At 40.3% G+C, this 22,639-nt stretch overlaps 3 protein-coding genes and 1 non-coding gene across 4 annotated transcripts; 1 reads left to right on the top strand and 3 right to left on the bottom strand.

Annotated features, from left to right (window-relative positions):
* Window positions 1–1,478: 1,478 nt before the first annotated feature.
* Window positions 1,479–7,135, bottom strand: LOC148081809 (kinesin-like protein KIF20A). The gene is made up of 17 exons (XM_087788325.1): window positions 6,945–7,135; window positions 6,782–6,874; window positions 6,587–6,706; window positions 5,996–6,134; window positions 5,746–5,930; window positions 5,595–5,682; window positions 5,370–5,531; window positions 5,196–5,307; window positions 5,057–5,119; window positions 3,849–3,995; window positions 3,613–3,778; window positions 3,369–3,542; window positions 2,986–3,291; window positions 2,585–2,693; window positions 1,930–1,997; window positions 1,747–1,866; window positions 1,479–1,688 (listed from the first exon to the last, which is right to left on the bottom strand). The coding sequence occupies exons 1-17, from the start codon at window positions 7,041–7,043 to the stop codon at window positions 1,479–1,481; spliced, it is 2,361 nt and encodes a 786-aa protein (XP_087644451.1). The 5' UTR covers window positions 7,044–7,135.
* Window positions 7,136–8,298: 1,163 nt separating this feature from the next.
* rps20 (ribosomal protein S20) lies at window positions 8,299–9,546 on the bottom strand. Its single transcript, XM_087788857.1, has 4 exons — window positions 9,373–9,546; window positions 8,829–8,928; window positions 8,584–8,657; window positions 8,299–8,513 (listed from the first exon to the last, which is right to left on the bottom strand). The coding sequence occupies exons 1-4, from the start codon at window positions 9,529–9,531 to the stop codon at window positions 8,331–8,333; spliced, it is 516 nt and encodes a 171-aa protein (XP_087644983.1). The 5' UTR covers window positions 9,532–9,546; the 3' UTR covers window positions 8,299–8,330.
* On the bottom strand, window positions 8,722–8,791 carry LOC148081808 (small nucleolar RNA U54). Its single transcript, XR_015711289.1, has one exon. It is a non-coding gene; the product is annotated as a small nucleolar RNA U54 (small nucleolar RNA).
* Window positions 9,547–10,662: 1,116 nt separating the features above from the next.
* On the top strand, window positions 10,663–21,730 carry anks6 (ankyrin repeat and sterile alpha motif domain containing 6). The gene is made up of 18 exons (XM_087788856.1): window positions 10,663–11,170; window positions 12,069–12,287; window positions 12,346–12,544; window positions 12,610–12,760; window positions 14,278–14,322; window positions 14,385–14,589; window positions 14,658–14,764; window positions 15,726–15,877; window positions 15,946–16,180; window positions 16,256–16,299; window positions 17,291–17,485; window positions 17,550–17,712; window positions 17,783–17,946; window positions 18,745–18,937; window positions 19,005–19,072; window positions 19,135–19,251; window positions 19,333–19,432; window positions 20,390–21,730. Exons 1-18 carry the CDS (start codon window positions 10,842–10,844, stop codon window positions 20,440–20,442), a joined length of 2,739 nt encoding a protein of 912 aa, XP_087644982.1. The 5' UTR covers window positions 10,663–10,841; the 3' UTR covers window positions 20,443–21,730.
* Window positions 21,731–22,639: the final 909 nt, after the last annotated feature.

The following is a 22,639-nucleotide window of genomic DNA, read 5'->3' as shown; positions in this document are numbered from 1 at the left end:
TCTGGATAATGGATCTCCTCTTTTAACCAGGTTGATTCAGGGTTCAGCGCCTTCTAAAGGAACAATTCCCTGGCGTGATGCCTTCTAAAGACGCGTGGGCTTCACGTATGACAGGTCTTCTATGTTTAGCACTTGCAAAACGATGGCATTGACGCACTTTGTTTTCCCATTTTCTATCCTTAGCGAAGAGTCGAGAGTTTGTCGAAGGACACCTCGGACAGGTCGGTCCATCAAATCACCGAGATTCAAGATCAATTTGTTGAGTTTTCCTGGCTTATATGGGATATTTCAGTGTCAAATTAAAATATCTATTAATTTATTTAAATACTCCACAAAATCCATTTGAAAAGAAACAATTCACTGCTCTCACCGATTCAGTTTTACTCTGGTTTAGTTTTGTTTCTTTGCTGCATTTATCTGCCACATTGTGATGCTGAACCGGGTTATAGTGCAAAAAGTATGTCCGATTTATAGGGCAGACATCATGCATGTGGAATGAAAGTGGAATAAAAGTTTGACAAAAGCGCAGACCTTCAAGTCATTTTGTTAACATGGAGACAAAAGCAGATCAAATCTTTTTCTTGGCTGAGGAAAGAGTGTCATTGGCTGCAAGTATTAAAAATCACAAGCTCAACCAAGGACGATGAATGATGGAAGATACAAGTCTTACGAATTAAATCCTACTTGAAAAACGAGGAAAACCATCAGACGTGGAGATCAGAGTGAAAAGTAGGAACCAGAGGGCACAGAAGAAACCATCATCTCAAGTCCAGAAGCCAACAAGATGGAGAAACCGGTGATAGAAATAAGAGGCTTGAGAAAACTCTAAGCAGTTGGACCGACTCAGGCATTATAACACACAGAACTTGCTATTTTTAACAGCTTTTTCCCAGCCAGTCATAATGATGGCAAACCAAAATCACTGAACTCTGTAAAAAAAAAAACAAGAAAAAAAAAACAGACACTAGCTCATTTCAACGAAGTGCAATATTCTGTGCAATTTCACTTCCTCTCCCTGATAAATGTGCAATACTGGAATTCTCCATCTCTTATACATTTACACAGAAAAAAGGTTCTTTTTATATATATTCTCATCTTTATAATTCAACAATCTTTACATTTTTATACTCTATAGATTGAGCTCTAGATTAGCACAAATGGCAAATAAAAACCTTGAAACCATCAGTGGCCTAAGCAGACCAACACTGCTCTCCCTGGGATGCTCCGAGTGTGGACTATAGTTGTGACCGTCTATAGTCACTTAGAGAGCAAACATGTGGAGAGAGAATGGTGAATGTACCAGTGAGGAAGTGGCTTGATTTACTGTGATGTATTAGCAGCATTGGCTTATATGTCAACACAGCACTCACCTACTCTTCCAATTCAGGCGGACACACACACACCACAAACTGCTCTTAAAACATTTACATACTTTAATAAAAACATTAAATACCAGTTAAAAATATGACACACGTCAGTCATTTCTTCTGCACAGTCTTGCGGAGAGTGCGGCTCACGGCTCCTTTCCGGGGAGAAGTGACGGCGTCCCTGAAGTTGGCCAGGATTCCTCGTTTGGTTTTCGTCAGAACCAGAGATTTCTCCGTGAACTTGGACAGTTCTGCCTTCAGGGACACGATCTCCAAGTCCTTCTCTACGGTCTGGTGTAGTAGCTCCTCCACCGACCTCGACTTCAAAGCGGAAAATGTTAAAAATCGTTTTGCTCATCCTTAGTAAACCCAGACGAACCTCCTCAGCAGTTTTCCTCTGCAGAGATTCCACCTCTGCAGATTTCTCCATGAAACTGTCTCGCAACGTCTGCAAGGTTTCACTCAGCTCCTTAAGTCTTCTCTCCAAGGACAGGATCAACTGAAGATAAAACATTTAGTCCAGGAGCTGCTGAGGATGAGTTCAATCGTAGACGAGGGTCACCTGCTGCTTCCCGACACACATCTCTTCCATGGCAGACTTGTCTCTGTAGAGACGCTTGAGCTGCTCGCCTGAGGGAGTCAACAACGCACTATATTAGCAACAATTTAAGATGGCGACGCGTCAAGGCAGTGGTGAAAACATACGATAGCATAATGTCCCAGAATTCACTGAGAATCAAGTCAGCAAACTATGTTAGGTACATATGAAATTTGGGTTTACTGAATTAACATCTGGATCCACAAGCTAACAATTCTTACGCTCCCTTCTGTCCAATCAAACCATTACTTTAAGTGATTTCCAAAGCCAAAAGCCACATAAATGTGCAATAATATTAAAGAGAAAAATAAATTAGTTATATTTTAAATGAGAGAGTCAATTGATATGTTTAGTAAAAATGGTTGTACATTCAAATAATTACAAGAAATATTTAAAAAAGTTAACATTTAGACTTCCAAAGTCAATATAATGGTAATTATACAAAAATTGTTTTATGGAATTGAAAAAGCTACCAATTAAAATAAATAAATAAATATATATTTATACATCTCAATTATTGGAATTATAAAATGTTGTAAAAATGCTTTTTTTTTTATAAAAAATTCCCTTAATATCCTGATGTTTTCGATACACTTTCAATCTATTCAGAGTTCCAGACCTGTGTTTGAATCTGCAGATGGTCGAGTTTGACACGATTTATCCTCCATCATTGAAACTCCAGAACCACGAGGAAACATCTCCAGCTCTGCCAGCTTCAGTTCGAGAGCCTGAAGATGAGTTTGACAAGATGGTTCAAGACAACGTTTAGTAACAAAAAGTGAACTTTGTGATCCAAGCAAGCTACAATATGAAGTCAAAATTCCACAGTTACTGAATCAAGGAACATTCTTAGAAGGTAATAGCTGGATTAAGAAGATGAAACCTAAGAGTGAGGTAGTTTTCCATACAAACATCCATCAAAAGACACTTGAAAGATGTTTTAGTTTTCATTATGCGACACAGAACCTCAAATGTTAACCATTCTCTTAGAACATTTCTGTCCAACAGTAGATGAGGCACCTCCACTTTCTCCTGCTCAGCAGTGAACTCGTCCAGAGGAACGTAGTCGTCCTCCAGGTCGTTCATGGCGATCTGGTAGGCGTGTTCTTTGATGGCGTCCTTGTACATCTGGAACGTGTTCTCCAAGTTCTCCTGGTGGTTTTCCTTCAGCTCCTCGATCTGTTGTCTGCGACGCTCCTCACACTTCAGGTACTGCTCCACCATGGCGTCGCCCATCTCTTTACGGATCTCCATCTCCTGCACCAGGTTCCTTTTGCGCTCGGCCTGAAGCTTCTTCTGAAGGCTCTCGACGATGTTGGCGAGCTGCTGTGAACATAAACGTCAAGGACGACAATGAGAATCGACATTTTAAAAACGTTTCATCGTCAACTTTGGACAGGTACGTTGTGGGGAAGCGTGGACACGTCGGCCTCGTCATCCTCGCTGAGCAGCTCGTCGTCGGAGAAGCAGCTTTGGTCGTTGACCATGTGGCTCCTGAGAAGAGGTTTCCCCTTACAGTCCACCAGACAGGGAGAGTGGAAGTGCAGAGGCTTGTCTGGAATCACCACTTGTACCACCTGAGGATACCGACAGTTGCTTCAGCAGCCAGAGAGACAGACGATGCACATTTGGAGGTGACAGAAAAACCTGTTTGGCGACGGCGGAGAACTTCATGACGTGCAGCGTCTCGTCGTAGGTGGACGCACACTGGTTGATGTTCACGATCATGGAGGCTTTGCCTTTTCCGCAGAAGTACGACTGGAAGAGCTTGGTGAGTTTACTCTCCCGGAAGGGAATGCAGCCGCTCTTTATTCTGGAAATGGAAGACACAGGCTCAACATCCCCAGAGGTTTAATCATCAGGAATGCAACTTTGTACTGCACCCGTCGGTCTGATTATTCCTCAGAGCGGTGATGCACTTCCCCAGAATGTGCAGCGAGTTGTTGATGTTTCCCGCCTCTTTCAGTCTCTCGCCGATGGTTTTGGTTTTGTTGCAGCGCTCGGAGCCCGCCAGGTCGCAGAGAGAAAACCTGGGAGAAGCTTGCAATATTATTATTATTTTTTTAAAGAGATTGAAACCTTATTTCTGGAGGCCAACTCAAAGCTTGTATTGGCCAACAATCTTTTAAAAGGAGGATTAACGCTTGTGGTGCACTTTTAATATTCAACAGCACTGCATTGATTCATTTTTTCCCCTCCTCTTTAATCTACCTTTTATTTGTATGATTATTTTCTGTTTTATATTTGTGTGTATAAATAACTTGACAGTGAACGTGCAAATATTCACGTCATTTATTCATTCGTGTTGCAATGAAACTTCCAGCCGCTAGATGGCATCAGTCATCATGTCCTCTATTAGGAACAGTGAAACCTGTGAGATCATAGCAATGACCGAGGACGAGAGGATACAGTCGACTCTAGCATCTTTTAAAGCTGACGTTTGGATACATTTTTGGTTTAAAAAGAAATTAAATCAGTTTCATTTGGTTTGTAAATTCTGCAACACCCGAGTCAAGTTCTCAACAAATAGTACAAATACATCTTTGTTCCTACAGTACCGCAAATACATTGTATCGTTGCTACTGTATCATGAAACGCTTTATATTAGCAGATTATTGCCGCTAGAGATCCTTATTACAGAATGTAGTAAACAGCTGCTGCACCAAGGGTAGTTTAAATAAAAAAAACAATCAAAAATCTTCTCTTCTTTTTAAACTGTATTTTAAAAGAAATTTGAATTATATAAAAAGACAATCATGGATGTGATGGAGATCTTGCTCTAGGAAGGAACATTTGACTTAATCTCAATGCCTTTTGTACATCGTATCAATAATTTATTCAATTAAAACATATAAAACATGGAAGTATTCAAAATCGACAAGATGATAAAGAGCCATTTTAAGAACTTAAAACCTGTTCCTTCAATGACCTAGAATAATATCTGTTCTTCCTAGAGCCGTACGACCGTCAAAAGTTCTTTAAAGCCTTCCTTGAATCCCAGAACAACATTGCGTTACAGCGACATGTCAATCATGCTCACAGTTCCAAACACTTCTAAGAAGTTCTCTGAAAAAAGGCTGTGAAGACTTACTCCGAGATGTCCTTCACTGCTCCCTCGTCCACCTTCAGCAGCCTCATGGTGAAGATGCTGTGGCTGTGGAGAAAGAGAAACACAATCAGAACATTCATGGACAGAAGCTGCAGACATGAAGACATGAGCTCAGTGTTGCCTCCTGCTCGACGACTGGTTCATCTTAGTGGCGGCTGCGCTTCTGTTCTTGTTCCCGAACTGCAGCAGCTTTGAGGCTTCGGCCAGACTGTGGATGTTGATCCAGCGGAGATCTGAAGGATGAGGGTGAGACAACAGATGTTTCCTCGTTGATTTAGGAATATATTCAGATCACCTTTGACGTAAGCATTGCCAGCTCCGTCGTCGCACACGCGAAGACTTGTTCGTTTCTTGCTGGGGAGCAACAGGTCGTAGACGCACTCGTTGTAGATCTCAAAGAAGGCCACCCATAAAGCAAACTGGCTGGTTCCCGTTTCTGAGGGATCTGACCCCGCAACTGTGGTGTAAAGGAACATTTAACAGACTTCTCTAGAGAGAATATTTCAGTTTTCATCTTCACCACTTTGGTTGCAGGAGAAAGAAAAGCCTGGGAGGCTTGAGGTGGACGAGGACTTGTCTGGTCCGCTGGTCCTGACAAAGTCACAGTCCTGCAAGAGATGACCACGTGATTATGATGATGATACCGACAGGTCAGATGCTGAAGATATGACCTCTTTGAGGGACGCAAAGATGGCAGCCTTTGCGCTCTTCTCTTGTTTGACTTTGTCCGCGTTCAGACGCTGCACATCGTTCCGCAGGTGAGGCTTCAGGTCCATCGCCTCGTACCGACGACCAGAGATGTGTTCGAACGTAGCGCCCAACGCCCGCGGCAGGATCCCGGGCTCCCTCGAAGAACCTGGAGACGCATGGACATCAGCGATGCTTGAAGAAGAAGAAGATGAGGAGGAGGTTCGACTCGACCTTGGATGGTGAAGGTCTTCCCGGCGTTGGTGACGCCGTAGCTCAAGAGCAGGACATTCCTCCCGTCCAGGAAGTCGCTCATCTGACTCCTGACGGTGTCTTGGTACAGTTCCGACTGGGCCGTCTCTGGTCCGAAAATCTAGACAACATTTTGATGATTCATTCATTCATTCATTCATTCATTCATTCATTCATTCATTTTTCTCTTTGAAAAAAAACACAAACAATGTGCACATTGGACAATAAATCACATTAGAACAATAAATTAAGTAACTGAATCGCTACAATATGCAATATAACGCACACAGTAAACAACTGCAAACCACAACTAATTCACAGAAAGAGAGAAAAAATTAATAAATTGAAATAATCTGGTATTCATGTACAAATATTTTCATTCAGTAAGTTAAAGACAGGAAGGAAGGGTTTCTAAATAAGTTAATCGAAATTAAATTATCCAAATATTGGATTAATTAATTAATGTCCTTCAACTGTATTCATGAGGGTCACAGAGGACCACAATTTAATTTATGCTGCATGTCTTAATACACGCATATTTGAGAATAAAATAACTTGACTGTCTTCACAGACCTTAGAGAAGGAGAATTTATGCACAGACATTCCAATTCCCTTGTCGCTGCTCTTCATGGAGGCAGAGCCTTTGGGCGCGTGCAGCGCCACCAACTGGCTGCTCTCCAACACTACACAGTCCTGAGTGAGAAGATCAAATATTGTCACGTGGATCCAACATGGTTTAGAAGGTGAAGATAGACTTGAAAACAGTACTTGATCCTCGTCATCGGCCAGCTCTTCTTTGGAGAAAGGTCTCACTCTCAAATACACACTCATGGTCTGTGGCTCTGCAGCAGCAGTTTCACTCTAAAAACAAAGGCAGATTATAAAAAACACAGATAGAAAAGGCTTGTTGTTGAAGGCAACACTAAGTTACCGGTGTGGTTGAACTTCTGTCAGGAGAATCGTTACAGATCAGCTCCATGTCGTCAGGCTGCAGGTTGTCTTCGTTTGGTGAATAAAAGACTGAATTCATCTTTAACAAGATGATAATTCTCAGAACAAAACTTAAGTCCTCGATGAATAAAAGCTTATTTTATTTTTTCCTATGTCAGAGCTGCTCACAAGTGAACCTGTAGATCTTTTATCAATGAGCTCTAACTGTTGGCAGCTGTGAGCTTCAATACAGGAAGTGACATCATCGCATTTCATTCTCGATGTCTGGTGACAAACTGTGATTGATCGATAACTTGATGTAGTAAATTGTCGTTATAATAAACGTATTATCTACTTTATATTTAATTACAGGAGACTAAACACTAAGATTTTATTTATGTGACGATTTAGATTTAATATTGTGCAAAATGTGTAAATGCAAGTTTATTTTTGTTACAGATCATGAAAACTAGCAAAGCTCCTTAGACATATTTATATATCGACCAAAATTGTAGACGTGTTATTAAAATGCAATATCTTTAAAGCAACACCTTCACATATTAATATAGCAAATCATATAAAAATGAAATCCATGATCACTGAACGTTAAAATATGCTGGTCATTTATCAACAAAAGCTAGTCACATGAAAGTCATTCATTGTCTACCGTTTTATCCCTTACCGGAGTCACCGGGGGAAACTGGAGTCTATCCCAGTCTCATAGGGCGAGAGGCAGGGGACACACACAAAGACAACCATTCACACACCTATGGATAATTTGCCGACGTTATCAACCTCTATGTTTTTGGACTGTGGGAGGAAACTGGAATAAACCCACGCAACACGGGGCGAACATACAAACTCCACACAGAAAGGTTGGCTCGGCCTGGAATCGAACCAGCAACCTTCTTGCTATGAGGAGACCGTTCTAACCACATGAAAGTCGTTTTATATAAGAGTGCATTTAAGTATGGTCAGTCATTTCAGAAAGAACTACATCTTAGTCATTTTGGTGTAGACACAATACAACAAAGGTGCTGTAAGAGAACAGCAGACTCCAGTAGCTCCACAGCAATTATCCTTTCACCTAATTTCCTATAAGAGATTTCCAGAGGGATTAATAAAGTCCATTTTAGACCAATTCAAGTTACCATCTCTGAGCAGCAGCCACACGATGAATACATTGTTTATTTTATTCAGTTAAATTGTATAACTTGCTAGAAAGCGTTTGGTTATTTAACAAGGCAAGGGAACCAGATCACTTGCCACATGATCAACTCATGCACTTAACAAATGCTACCAGAGACATTATTGAGGGTACATTTAACACATGTGAGAAAACAGACAAAACTTCATTGTTTTTCTTTTTTTATTGCAACATGTGCACTTATGCGTCAGCGATGGTGACCTCAACCTCTACACCAGGCTCGATGCTGATGGAGGTGATCTGCTTGACGATCTCCGATGGACTGTGGAGATCGATCAGACGCTTGTGGATCCTCATCTGGAAGCGATCCCAGGTTTTGGAACCCTCACCACAGGGAGTCTTTCTGGTGGTGATGCGCAGAGTCTGGAGAGAAATGACCAATAGAGTTACACATATGCAACCCCACACAAGGATTACCATCTTGCTCAAGTACCTTGGTTGGCATGCGGACTGGTCCCTTCACTTTCAAGCTCTTCTCCTTTGCCCCACGGATCAAGTCAGCACAGACTGAGGACCAGAAATACAGACTCAGATACGAGCAGAGATGTTCAAACTCTTCACTAAGACATGTATGGAGCTCAGAATAGCGTATTGTGGTCATCAGTGTGCATCTGATTATAGAAGTTTTATCCTCATTGCAAAGTAAACCAATGCTACATGAACATGACAAATATTCACCTTTTTCCAGTGACTTGACGTTGCGGCTGGTCAGAGTGATGCGGATGCGGTGAATGGCGACCTCAGTCTCAACAGGTGCCTTGCCAGAGTCCTTGAATGCCTGCAGGAAAATACAATATAGACATTTGTACACGGTCAACAGAAACACGTGGTCGCATGTACGAGTTCACGTGGACTTCTGGACTGACTAGAGGTCTTTCAATAAAATTCCTCGCACAAGTTATTTAACATAGTATTGTGGTCAAGGGTTGAAACATCTTGCTAAACAGATCAATCGTCGCGCCATTGTAAGGTTGAACTGACACGGTAAAAGAAACGAGCTCGTGGTAATTTTAACTTTATTGTGATCCGTGTATTCAATCAATTAAAAAAGAAAAAAGTTCTCGAGCGAACATGTTTTCATGGTTTATATTTTGAGCGGCACTTTGGGAGAAGCAACATTAGCATTCAGGATAAGCTAATCGCTGCGCAACGTTTTAAGCAATATTACAAAAAAATCCAGTAAAACATTCTTCCAAAACATTGCCTGATCAATAGTAAATACAATTCTGAGAGACCACGCACCATTTTTGGTTATTCCTGACCGACTTATTCGGAAGAAATTCAAGCGAACAGCGGTGAGCCAGGAACAGACACAGCCAGCGTGGTTAGCTTGAGCGAAAAGGACGATGGGAGGATAGAGCGCCTGATATGAGCGCTTCATCCGGGTCCCTGCAGCTTCTTCTGTGGTGATTAAATACTGGTCGACAGCGACACGCAGGTTAATTATTGTAATGGCACTGTACTGAAACTTTCTTTGTTTCAGCAAGAAAATATTAAACTAAGCTACTTATAAAAACAATACGCCCTTATTTATTATTATTTACTTGTTTATTTTAATTTTTAGCATTTTGTTATCAATTATTAATTCATGAGAAAAACAACAGGTGCTAAAGATACTTTTAAATCAGAGTTCAAGCTGTAAATATGATGATTTTAAAGTACGTCTATGGTTTGTCTTCCTTACATGTTTTTGATACTCAATTGTGCCAATTTGCCCCAATTTCCTCGTGGAATAAGAACTACTATTTGTCAGTTAATATTTTGTCATCACATAGATCCTTTGGATTAAATAATCATACAATAATGACATTTCTTTTTGTAAAATTTCAAAACGAATTGTAATTTTTCTGCATATACAATTGAGTCTCAAGTTTATTTCACTCTTTCCACCTCATCTACATAATAGTAAATACGATTTCCCACCATGTTTAGGGGAGACTAAACAGGACCATTCAATCCCAAACGTGTTGATGCTGATTTTTTGGTGTTTTTTTTTTAGTTTTTTCTTTTTACCCATATTGATGCTTTTTAATATGTTTTCTTTTTCACCGTTTTTAATGTAGCCGTGACGTTTTTGGTTGTACATACCATTTTTTTCCCATTTTTTTTTAACATATTAAAGCCACTTTCCATTATTCTATTATAATTATTATTTTTATTATTTTTATTATTTGTATTATTCATATTATTATTATTATTATTTATATTATTCATATTATTGCATTTCCTTAAATTATATTGTATTCAAGTTATCTCTTTTGTCTCGTGACGTATACTTATTTTCTAGTTATGGGGGAGATGTTGTGTTTATGACTTGTGTATTTCCGTTTAAAAATGAACAAAAAGAAAAGTCTGAAAAATAAAAAAAATGCTGTCAAGTTAAACCCATCATAGGACAACTTCTGCTTCGACCTTTATTTTGAAAGGAGAAAACCACAAGCGAGATTCCTCTGACAAATAACGGAACGGGGTCGAGCCTGAAACTATTGTTTTCCTCCTGAACCTCAAAAGATGGAGGTGTCATGACTGCAGAACATGCTGCGGTGCTGGCGAACAGGAAGACGAGTCCGGGACACTAGACTTAGTTTCTCTGTTCTTCACTTCTTCAGTCCAAGAAGTGACAGAGCATAAAACTCTGAGAGTTCGAGGGAAAACTTCAATGGAGACTGGAGTGACTTCCAGGAGGCGGACATGAATTTCGGAGTCCCCGCTAACACGCTGCTGCTCCTCCGCGCCTGCGATGAGGGGGACTATGAAGCGGCCAGAGGGATCCTGGAGTCCGGGGCTTCCAGGGAGTCCGGCCGGCAGAGCAGGCTCCGGTCAGAAGCGGGCTCCGAGTGCACGTCCGCGGACATGTTCGCTCTGGTGCCGGTGGACTGCACGGACGAGGAAGGGAACACCGGTCTGCAGTTCGCTTCTGCGAGCGGTCATGAGAACCTGGTCCGGTTCTTGCTTCGAAAGGGGGCCTCGGTGGACAGTCACAACAACTACGGCTGGACGCCGCTGATGCAGGCGGCGAGGTGGGGCCCCTGACTTTCTGTCTCCTTATAGATACATTTATTTGGAATGGGAACTTACAGAAGTAAAAATTCATAATTATATATATAATTTTGAATTTTTACTTCTGTAAGTTGCCATTACAAATAAATGTATCTATATTTATATATATATTGTGTATATATCATATATCATATATATATATATATATATATAATTACTTATTTTTTTCTCCAAATGGTTCTAGTTATGGTGGAGATGTTGTGTTTATTTTTATTTATATATATATATATATATATATATATATATATATATATATATATTCAGGGAAAATTAAATAAATCGATTTTGTTTCATTATTTTAAATTAAGGGTTGTCAAAGCTGTCTGTTTCCTAGATTTAAATATGGGGTGAACAATTCAATTTCCTCAGGGGCCCCATTTTATTTGACTGTTTGTCAGGGATATCCTCGCTTTTAACACAAGAAATTCCCGTTTTGTTCTTTAAATGACTGCCAATAAAGTTTTTTGAATTCAAAAAAAGAATCCAAAAAAAAGGTCTAGCCTAACTTAATTTTTTTTAATATATATATATATCGGCTTAAATCCTTAAAATGGGCAATACATAGTCTCTTAATAAAAGATAAGGACAACAAAAAGAACTTGAAGAAAAACTTTCTCGTCATAATTTGAGTTTGACCAATAAGTAAACATTTCTACATGATCTTTGACCTCACCAGCGCCACTTAGATAACATCGTTTTCTTTTGTCACCAAAGTTCTTAATCCAACATCTTCTTAAATTAAAAAAGATTCCCTTTTATTATTTTTTTTCCCCATAAAAATATTCTTTATCTTAAACACACACCTTGCCAAAGAACTGGGATGTTGTGACAAAACATCTTTTCTATTAATGGTCTCAGGTTTGGTCACCTGACCGTGGCTCACCTCCTGCTGGAGAACGGCGCAGAGATCAACGGTCGTAACCGTCTGGGGGCGAGCGTCCTGACGATGGCCGCCCGCGGCGGACACACGCACGTGCTGAAGCTGCTTCTGGAGAGCGGCGCCTTCGTGGACGACTACGACCACCTGTCCGTCGCCGCCGATGCCATTTCAAACGGCAACACCAACAACAGCTGCAGGTTCGGTTCCTCGACGTCCCTCCTTTTTGAGGGTTCTAACCGCTTGACCTTACAACAGCGCCCCGGAGTTCGGGGGGGACGACGGCTGCGTGGCAGGCGGGATCCGGGACTTCATGGACATCACGGCGTTGATGGTGGCGTCTCAGCATGGAAACGAGGCGTCGGTGCGTCTTCTCCTGGAGTGGGGGTCCGACCTGAGATACTCCCAGAAGACCACGGGGTGGGGTCCGCTGATGCTCGCCACTCTCTGTGGGAAGGTAGGAGTCACGAGCGGGTATTGAAAAAGTTATAGAACCCGGTTTGGACTGTTCTTGTTCTGAAGGCGTCGGTGGCTCAGCAGCTGGTGGAGCGAGGAGCTGATCCGGACCAGCTCAACGTTCTGTCCAAGACGGCCTTTGAATTAGCCATGCAGCTGAAGCAGAGGGACATCAAGGCCTACCTGGACCCCATCACCACCGTCAGACCGCAGACAGGTACCACCTCAGTTCACCTTCACCACGACACTCTTTAATGGCTCATAGTTTTTCATGGTTTTATGATACATTTTTGCAAAGATTATTCTGATCTTTTTTCATATAAACTTTGAATACTTTGAACCTTGAATACATTTAAAAATCACTTAATTGCAACATATTTAAAATGTCCCATTTACTCAACAATTTACTACATAGATTCACAGATACAGAAAATACTACGGACTGTCATAGATTAATACTCTGCAGCCTCATGGAGTAATACTATGTTCCCTCACAGATTAATATTACGTAGCCTTGCGGAGTAATACTGCACATCTTCTCGGAGTAATACTTGGGAACCTTACAGATTAATACTGCAGAGCCTTGTGAAATAATACTAGATAGCCTCACATATACAGAAAATACTACGGACTGTCACAGATTAATATTCTGCAGCCTCATGCAGTAATACTTTGCTCCCTCACAGATTAATATTACGCAGCCTTGCGGAGTAATACTGCACATCTTGTCAGAGTAATACTTAGGAGACTCACAGATTAATACTTCTGAGCCTTGTGGAGTAATACTACATAGACTCACAGTTACAGTAAATACTACAGAGCCTTGCAGATGAATACTACTGGCCTTGTGGAATAATACTGGGCAGCCTTACATATAAATACTATTGAGACTTGCGGCGTAATGCTACACAGCCAAACAAATGAATACTACGCAGGTTCACGGAATAATACTACATAGCTTCATAGAGACAGTAAATACTAAGGAGCCTCACATATTATTTGACAGAGCCTCGAGGAGTAATACTACGCAGCTTAACAGTTTAATACTACGCAGCTTCTCGTAGTAATACTAAAGAGCCTCGCAGAGTAATACTACGCAGCCTAACAGTTTAATACTACGCAGCTTCTCGTAGTAATACTAAAGAGCCTCGCAGAGTAATACTACGCAGCCTAACAGTTTAATACTACGCAGCTTCTCATAGTAATTCTACAGAGCCTTGTGGAGTAATACTGCGCAGCCTAACAGTTTATTACTACACAGCTTCTCTGAGTAATACTACAGAGCCTCGTTGTAATACTGCCCCACAGAGTAATACTTATACATAGTCAAAAATGTATCCAACCCAATCCTCGGGTTACTTCATCTTCAGTATTTTACACCTACTATCAAAGTTAAAGACAGTTATCTCTCTAAGCAGAATACTTGTTGGTTTCAAGGGTCGTGACGTGACATCCTGCACGGGACCAATGATTTAATGTGTTGCTTGACAGTTTGAAAGAACGCTATGTTAGGATAAAAACAGTTTTCAAGAAGATTAGCAGAGTAGTGTAGCTGCTGACCATTTCTATTACTACAATTAACGGAGGTGTGAGAGTTCGACCACCATTGTGTTTCCTTGTGGAAGAGAAGGCTTCACCCTCTTTGATGTGTGTCACACCTGCAGTCATGCTGATCCACAACTATTGCGATCAATCCAGTTCTTGCAAACCCTCACGCTCAGATTTCCTCCTCAGATGATGAGAGAAGAAGACCAGATGTGTTCAGCGCTCTCAAACTAGGTTCGTGTTCACGTCATTGTCCAGGAATGTGGGTGAGAAGTGACCGACACCTGTCGCTGCAGGTAACTCCCAGCTCGTCAAGGAGATCCTGGAGGAAGACCCCACTCAGGTGAACACCTCCAACCAAGAGGGGGCGTCTCCCCTCATGATGGCGGCGGTGAGCGGCCAGTTGGAAGTGGTCCAGCTGATGGTGGAGAAGAACGCGGAGATCGACAAACAGGACGGCGTCCACGGCTGGACGGCTCTGATGCAGGCCACGTATCACGGGTGAGGAAGAGGAGGAAATACACACTTTAACTATAAATGCTAACATTTCTTTTGTGTTTTCTCACTAGAAACAAAGATATCGTCAAGTATCTGTTGGGTCAGGGCGCGGATGTCAACCTCAGAGCCAAGAACGGTTACACCGCCTTTGATCTGGTCATGCTGCTCAACGACCCAGGTGAGATGTTGTCTCTTATTAAGTAGCGTACTACGGAACAGTGCTTCCAGCGATCACATGACCAGTCTCAAAATGCACAGCAACAGTTTAAGCTCCTATCATATATGACAATACAGCGAAAAAAACATTAGCACCGGCAAAACCCAACAGATTTTGTGTAATACAAAACATAAGTTCAAGAAAATTAAATTATTTTTAAATTTGTAGACTTTTGAATTTAACATAAAATCATCAATAAATCGACTAGGTACTCTTATGGTATTGTATGGTATTATACAAACATTTTTATCTTTAATTTAAAAAGGCTACGAATAAGAAAAAAATTAGAAATTGAATTTTATTTTGACAGTGTTTCGATTCAAAAAATAAAATCAATTACTAATAAACTAAAACAAAAAACACCTTTAATATAGATATGACTGATTTCAAATAAAATAATTAAAACTTACGACATTTGAATGTGAAATTAAACTATTCATTATTCTGATGGCACTGATCTACTTCCAAATTTTAGGCCAGTAGGGATTACTTGTTATTTAAAATATTTAAAATGTATTATCTCCGTTTGCTTATTCATGTAAATTTAGAGCGATCACCATGTTGTAGTAAAATATGAATGAAAGCAAATAATTTATCTTGAAAAAAGGGGAAAAATAAATTACCACGTTATATAAGGTAAGGTAAGGTAACACTTTATTGATCCCTCAGGAGGTCTCCTTCGGGAAATTGTTTGTATATCAGGGGTCAAGGTGACCCGAAGGCCCGAAAACAAATGTAAATGCTTTAATTTCATATGTTTTTGGGCCATCGGGTCACCTTGACCCCTGAGATAACACAAGGGTTAAAAAGCTCTTAGGAAACTTTACATCCAATTAATCAAGTTTTTCCTCCTATATATATATATTTTGAACCTCCTATGTGTTCACTTTATCATCTTTTCTTATCCCCTACTTCCGGTCAGATACGGAGCTGGTACGGTTGTTAGCATCTGTGTGTATGCAAGTGGACAAGGACAAGTCCAAACAGCGGGGCAGGACGCCGCTCGCCCACCCTAAGAGCAGGAACTCACCGAGCAGCGTTCCGGTGCCGCCTGACGATAAAGGCGGTCTGAAGGTGAATTATCATTTTTTCCCTCAGCATCCTTTAACTCGTCATCTCTGGACGTCCTTCTCTGTCCGCAGTCCTGGTGGAGTCGGATGTCGAATCGTTTCCGCCGCCTCAAGCTGACTCACACTCTGAGGCACGGCCTCTCCTCCAATCGTCTGGCTCCGTTCCCGGACGACCCCGACCCGTCGCTGGATGCCACGATGAAGGCCAACCTGAAGAACGCCGGCGGCTCGGCGGGGCCATCGACCCCCGTCCTGGGCGGCAGCGAGGTCGGCGGAGTGTGGGCGGTGAAGAGCAAAGATCCTCTGTGTGAGCCTTACGAGAAAATACACTTTTAAATTGAATCGATCAGAACAACATTTTATAAATCAAACATTTTTGCAGGTAGAACATCGTCTGAAAAAGAAGACTTTCTCATCACGACTATGGTAGGAAGACTTTCAGAGTCATTCTGCGAAAACCTGTTCGTTTACGGTCTACTAGCACTAGGACATGTTGCTTTTACAAATACTCCGTTTCTTTGAGTGCCAGCTGAGTACTCAAACATTTGCAGGAGCCAAGGTCTAACGTAGATTAGTTACCAAACAATTTGATAGTCTCTTTTTCATAGTTAACCAAAAAAGATAATTATACCATTAATACATGATAAATGATTGTTTTTTTTTCCAACTTTAATGTTTAGTACACATTAGGTTAAATGTATACTTGCTAACTTGCTATATGATAACATTTCTACCCTCAGTCATTCTTAAGTGACATTCTAAAGAAACGTATTTGTTTTTTTAACCTACAGGTAAAGCGAAGTACACATTAGGTTAAACGCTATTCTTGCTAGCTTAGCTAGAAGATAACAGTGCTATCATGTATTCTGAGGTGAAACTTGATAGAAATGTTTTTTGTTTGTTTAAAAGTTGTACTGAAGGACACGTTAAACTGAATGTTATATTTAGACGAATCTAAGCTTCATTCATTCTGAGATACAATTTACCAGCCTGTGACACTCAATAGATGTATATACGCATATATATATATATAATGTATTTTTTAACTGTAATGTAAAGCTTGCTATCTTAGCTAGACGAGTGCTAGCTTTGGTCATTTTAAGATGAAACCTTACACAGAAAAGATAGAATTTATGTTTGTTTTTTTAAACGTTAATGATAAAATTATTCAAATAAATGCTTAAGTTGCTAGCTTAGCTTGACAATAAAATGTGATGAGTCATTCTGAGAATAAATAAACAGTTACACACTTTTGTATGTTGTTGATAAGGTTCTAAATTCTCTGAATTGAATATCAAACTTATTATTTATAATATGGACTTCAGAATTCATATTTATCACCAGGAACACATCAAATGCTTTAAAGTAAATAAATATTATGAAATAGAGTTGATAATAGAGTTTATTCCTGGACCAGCTTCGAAGCGGCGCCCCTCTGACACGCCTGCCCAACGACAAACTGAAAGCTGTGATCCCTCCTTTCCTGCCGCCCTCCAACTTCGAGCCGTGGAACTCTGACCGCTCGCGCCTCCTCAGGGAGGGCAAGAGCGAGGCGCCCCGGCTGCCCATGCCGCCCCAGAGGAAGCTCAACAGCAGCGGCAACTCTGACATCGTGAGTGTCTCGTGTTCATAAACGTGTGACTGAAAATAATGACGTTTCTTTTATTCACAAAAAGACGTCCATCAGTCGTGTGGTGAGCAGATCCATCAAGTTCCCCAGCATCACCAAGGGCCCTAATTCCACATCCCCCTCCAACTCCGGACACTACCACTCGCCTCACTCCTCCGGGGGCTCGAACGGAGTGGCGGGTGTCAATCGGGAATCTCACAACCGCTCAGGTTCTTATCGAACACAGTGAAAAGGAACCGTCATGACTGGTGAATTCACAGTTCCTTTGTCGCCCGCCAGGTGGCAGTGCAGACAGCGTTCTCTCCCAGATCGCAGCCCAAAGAAAGCGAGCAGCAGGTCTGATGGACGTGAAGACCCCCGACAAGCAGACGAGCCAGACTCCGAGCACGGCTCCCAGCCTGCAGCCTCCTGACGTCAGCCTCCCTGACATCCAGGCCAAGAGGGTTCGTGTCTTCTATTACCTTTGAACCTTGAACCCCTATCCTATATATTACATGTAAAAATAAACACATTAATAGTAAGTAAGTAAAGGTTATTTGTAAAGCGCCTTTAATCTAATCATTTAAAGTGAATGATGGATAATAATGTTCATTATGCCACTTGTTTCATTCCTTATGAAAACGTATTTTAGTTATACTCTTATATACATCATACAGAATAAACTAAATTATTAAAAATAAATAAAAAAACAACCTGTCGTCAGTGCCAGAACATTTGAGATACTGTCTACCAAATTATCACAAATGCACACAAATTTACCGCAAAGAAAAAATAAATATATATATATTTATATATATATATATTTTTTAATTTATTTAATTTATTTATTTATTTTTTTATATATATTTTTTTTATTTTAAGTTTTACTTAACTAATTAACTAACTAATAAATAAAGAAAAATAATATTAACAAAAAAAAACAGCGAACCAGCGAAACTTCTGAGCTAATCAGACCAAGTTTATAATCAGAACGTGAATCAACGAAATATACACTGAAAAAGAGAAAAGAAAATCAGACTCTAGCGAATCACAATAAGACTTAAGAAGAATACAACACTTAAAATGAAATTAAAACATGTTGAAATAAATTATTCTTAGGGAAAATTCAAGAACCTATTTTCAAAAACGTACTAGAGCAAATACAACCTTGCTACTGCTAATAATTGAGAGAATTAAAGATGTGTATTTGTATCATCAGCCTCTCTTAACTACACTGAACATGTCGCTGTTATGTATCTCAGAAGTTGGACATTAAGAAACGACCTCCGTCCGGCAACTCCTCGACCTCCAAGAGCACGTCGCCCACCCTCACGCCCTCGCCCTCGCCCACACCCAAGCCCCCCGCGGTGCCGGGAGACTCTCTCTCCTCGGCGTCTTCGCATCCTCGCTCCAAGAGCAGCGGCGGCTCCAGCAGCGGGACCATCACGGACGAAGGTAAGAAAAAACATCCGACAAAAACTACAAACCGAAACTTTTCTTTCATCCATTTAACGCTCCCCAGATGAACTCTCCGGTATTCTGAAGAAACTCTCCCTGGAGAAGTACCAGCCCATTTTTGAGGAGCAGGAGGTAAAATACACTAAAATGTTGAAGATTTAAAGTATTTCCTCCACTGATCACTGACTTCTTAGGTTGACATGGAAGCTTTCCTCACGTTGACCGACGGAGACCTGCGAGAGCTGGGCATCAAGACCGATGGACCCAGACAACAAATCCTCGCTGCCATATCGGAGCTCAACGCCGGCAAGGTGTGTCAAAAGACCCCCCGAACCCCATCGCCCGGTTGATCAGAAGTTTTTATTTTAAACCTTTAAATCTGACCGACTCAGGGCAGAGAGCGACAGATTCTTCAGGAGACGATTCACAATTTCCAGTCGTCATTCGGGAGCAGCGCCAGTAACTCTCGCCAACAGGGGCCACAACCACGCTGTGAGTATTTCGAAGCAAGAGTAGACGATAATGCTTCGGTAGATTTCAGGTCCGGGGCGTTTCAATTCCCATATTAATATTAAGCAGACTCGCCCCGGCAACCAGCAGAGACAGGAAATGAGTGTGCCCCGACCAGAATGTTGGACTTACAGCTTGTGTTTTTATTACTTTTTGTTCCGCAAAAGTGAAATTATTTTTTTCTTTGACATTTCCCATCACAGTAGGATCTTCTTCATGTCCTCATTTAACACGTCCATGACCCTTATTGTTTGACATCATTTCCCGGGTAAAATATATTAACTCAATATGTCCCCAAACTTCTCCATGTGGTCTATGATATGAGCTTCTAACAATCTTCTCTTCTCTAGCCTGCAATAAAAACCTGAGCATCTTCTACTCTGACTCTTCTAACTCTGCTTCTCGTCCTTCTCTAAGAATGTCTGACCCACTGATTCTGAACCACAGTTTGACAAAGGCCTTATTTTCACAGTCGAGCCTTCACTGCTGTAAATCATCCATCATGACAGGTCTCACGTCTGTCATCCAGCTTTTCTTTGCACTCCAGCTGCTACTCACTCTTTCTACCTTGCCTGCACTCTCTTCTTCGCCTCCATTGATCGTTAAGTGTTTAAAATACCTAAGACCCAGATATTTACATGCTGAAATATAAAAAAAAAAGTCATGGTGTGTCCCCCTTAAAATTGTATAAATATACTGTACATCAGAGTGACTTTATGGTTAAGAGAAATAAAACATAAAAGGAGAAAAATCTTCATATTTTTGAGGGGAAAAAACTATTAAAAGAAAAATAGTAGGTGATTAAACCTGTATTTGTAAAAATGAATACCACCTTGGCATATAAAGTCAAAACCAACAAGTAATGCAACACATTTCTCACGTCTTTTACTCACATTTATGTCAAATAAAAAAACAAGATTTTTGTTTTTACTGCCTCAGCACCGACCAACTGGATGAGACACCAGGTTCGCACCAACACCAACAAGAGATGACCAGCAGGAATGGAAGTCGCCTCGAACCGACTAAAGCAAATCATCCTTCGCTCTTATGGACCTATGAGGAGAGACTGTGGGAGTGAAGGAGACAAAGCAAAGACACTACTCGGTACAGGAGGTTTGGACTCATGACTGGATCTACACTTCCTTTATTGGAAATATGTGAAGTATCTCAATACTTCATTTCCCTTTTAAGCCAAAGAACAATGTATGAGACAACACTCACTCATGTGCTGTGAATTCTAACCTTCAGACCGGATGTCCACTGGATGCACTGCAGTTGTGTTCTTGTGCTGCCACAGATATAAATATGCAACTTATAATCCACCGGCTGTGATTGTACAATTAAATCAAACAATATTTTACTTTAAAGTGTAAAATCAAATCATTATGATTTCTGTTTTTGTGGCAAGAGCATGAATCCTAAGGAATATTAAAGCATCCAATTACCTTTCAAAATGAAGTAAACTTCCGGAAACAATCGCATGTCATTGATCTTATTAACCAATCAAAAACTTATACAAGTAACAAGTGTAGCATTTTAATATATTTAAAACGCACTTTCATCACTTGGATAAACAGTACCACCCGCAGGCGAATTACTGTATTGCAACCGTGTGGCTAATTTGCCAAATCGCGTTTAATTATAATTCTTTATCAATTAAAATATAAAAGTTAAGTAAAAAAAAAAGACACTTAAAAATACTTTTTACTTTAGTCAAAAGAAAAACTCCCCCCAGAAAGCATTTAAAAACTTTTTTACTGTAATAATAATAATAAAAAAACGACGTGCAAATCTATTTACGTTTTTATTGGGAAAAACAACATTATCACTTAAATAATAAAAAAACACTTAAGAACTTTTTGGTAATAAAATAAAAGTTTGAATTGTAATGTAACCCAAACACAAAATATGACTTCTGTGAAAGGAAAAAAACGTTCCAAAAAAGTGTAAAACACCTTTTTAATTATTATTTTTTAAATTTTCATTGAAGCAACTTTTTTTTAATAATTAAATATTTAAAAAAACAAATCTACCTCACCTTAATTATAAGTGCTCACTATACTTAACCGAGTTGCAAGCTGTGGAAATGAGATAAGGTGGCAGCACTAAAATAAAAAAAATGCATACAGTAGACATTAGACTTAAGGTTGGACAATAAATTATTTTTTAGGAAGGTGGCTGGACTGCACCCAAAAAAACCCCATAAATAAAAAAATAATCCTGAAAAAGATGAGGATGTTTAGCTGTAAAGACTTCACAATCACAAGGGACATGGAGAAAAGGGACATTGTTCATGTTTTGTAAACGTGTAATTACTGTTGAAAACTGTAATAGTATCGAATAAATGGTTAATTATTAAACAATGGGCCATGTTTACTTTTTAAATCTCAGGAGTTTGCGAGTCAGGGGGTCATTTTATGAGCAGAATGACTTAAGTGCATCGAGCAAGAGTTTCCAAAGGTTCTGTTTAAACAGTTCCCCTGTAATTCAGTATTAAATAGTTTGTTCATGTGTTTCCCAGATTCTTCTAGATCGATGTCTATCATTGAGAGTAGAATCAGTGACAGCATAGTCGTGGATGCTGCTCCTCAAACACACGCACGATGATCTCACAACATCTTTGTGCCATTTAAAACCACTCAACGACAAGTGGAATCATTTAACCGTTCCCGGGGAATCGGAACACATCCTTCAGTCACGAGAGTCGGCTTGAAATACTTGGAAGAGCTTCGTCTAAAATTAAAGACAAATTTAGAATGCAGTACCATTCTGACCACAAGGGGTCAGTCGACCTCTGTTGTGAGCGTATTAGCTGCGCTCACTTCCTGCTGGGATCATCTCCACAGAAGCTTCTGCTCTGTTGTGTGTTTGTTTATAGCCAGAGGAGATTTATTCATCAATTATAGCAACCACAACAAACTGATCATGTGTTTGTTTAACTCTTGACAAGAAGCTGAAGAAGTGCTGGCAGCGGGTTGATGTTGTGGTCAGACCTAGTACAGGTTTTCTCCTGCTTGCTCAGGGTCCATCGCTTCAATATAGAAGCTGAAGAACTACATTAAAATAACAAAATATAATATATAATTCAGTGAAGGTTTAAAGCACTGGTGAGCTACTCCAAGGGAACCATGTGAGAAAAGCGCTATATAAATAAATATTACTTACTTACTTACTTACTTACCTTCAGTT

This window comes from Callionymus lyra, chromosome 4 (assembly GCF_982586985.1).
Source record: "Callionymus lyra chromosome 4, fCalLyr1.hap1.1, whole genome shotgun sequence".
NCBI classification, from domain to species: Eukaryota; Metazoa; Chordata; class Actinopteri; order Syngnathiformes; family Callionymidae; genus Callionymus; species Callionymus lyra.
The sequence above is the reverse complement of the archived record's forward strand: the minus strand, read 5'-3'. Positions and strand labels throughout refer to the sequence as shown.

What these genes read in the sequence shown, in the direction of transcription:
- LOC148081809 (XM_087788325.1), bottom strand. Translation starts at nt 7,043, where the DNA reads ATGAATTCAGTCTTTTATTCACCAAACGAAGACAACCTGCAGCCTGAC. An exon ending in GAAGACCTTCACCATCCAAG is followed by an intron (nt 5,931 to 5,995) that starts GTCGAGTCGAAC and finishes ATGCGTCTCCAG; the next exon opens with GTTCTTCGAGGGAGCCCGGG. An exon ending in TCTCCGCCGTCGCCAAACAG is followed by an intron (nt 3,543 to 3,612) that starts GTTTTTCTGTCA and finishes CGGTATCCTCAG; the next exon opens with GTGGTACAAGTGGTGATTCC.
- rps20 (XM_087788857.1), bottom strand. Translation starts at nt 9,531, where the DNA reads ATGAAGCGCTCATATCAGGCGCTCTATCCTCCCATCGTCCTTTTCGCT. An exon ending in GTGCGTGGTCTCTCAGAATT is followed by an intron (nt 8,929 to 9,372) that starts GTATTTACTATT and finishes ATTTTCCTGCAG; the next exon opens with GCATTCAAGGACTCTGGCAA. An exon ending in CAGTCCGCATGCCAACCAAG is followed by an intron (nt 8,514 to 8,583) that starts GTACTTGAGCAA and finishes ATTTCTCTCCAG; the next exon opens with ACTCTGCGCATCACCACCAG.
- anks6 (XM_087788856.1), top strand. Translation starts at nt 10,842, where the DNA reads ATGAATTTCGGAGTCCCCGCTAACACGCTGCTGCTCCTCCGCGCCTGC. An exon ending in TCGCCACTCTCTGTGGGAAG is followed by an intron (nt 12,545 to 12,609) that starts GTAGGAGTCACG and finishes CTTGTTCTGAAG; the next exon opens with GCGTCGGTGGCTCAGCAGCT. An exon ending in ATGCAGGCCACGTATCACGG is followed by an intron (nt 14,590 to 14,657) that starts GTGAGGAAGAGG and finishes TTTTCTCACTAG; the next exon opens with AAACAAAGATATCGTCAAGT.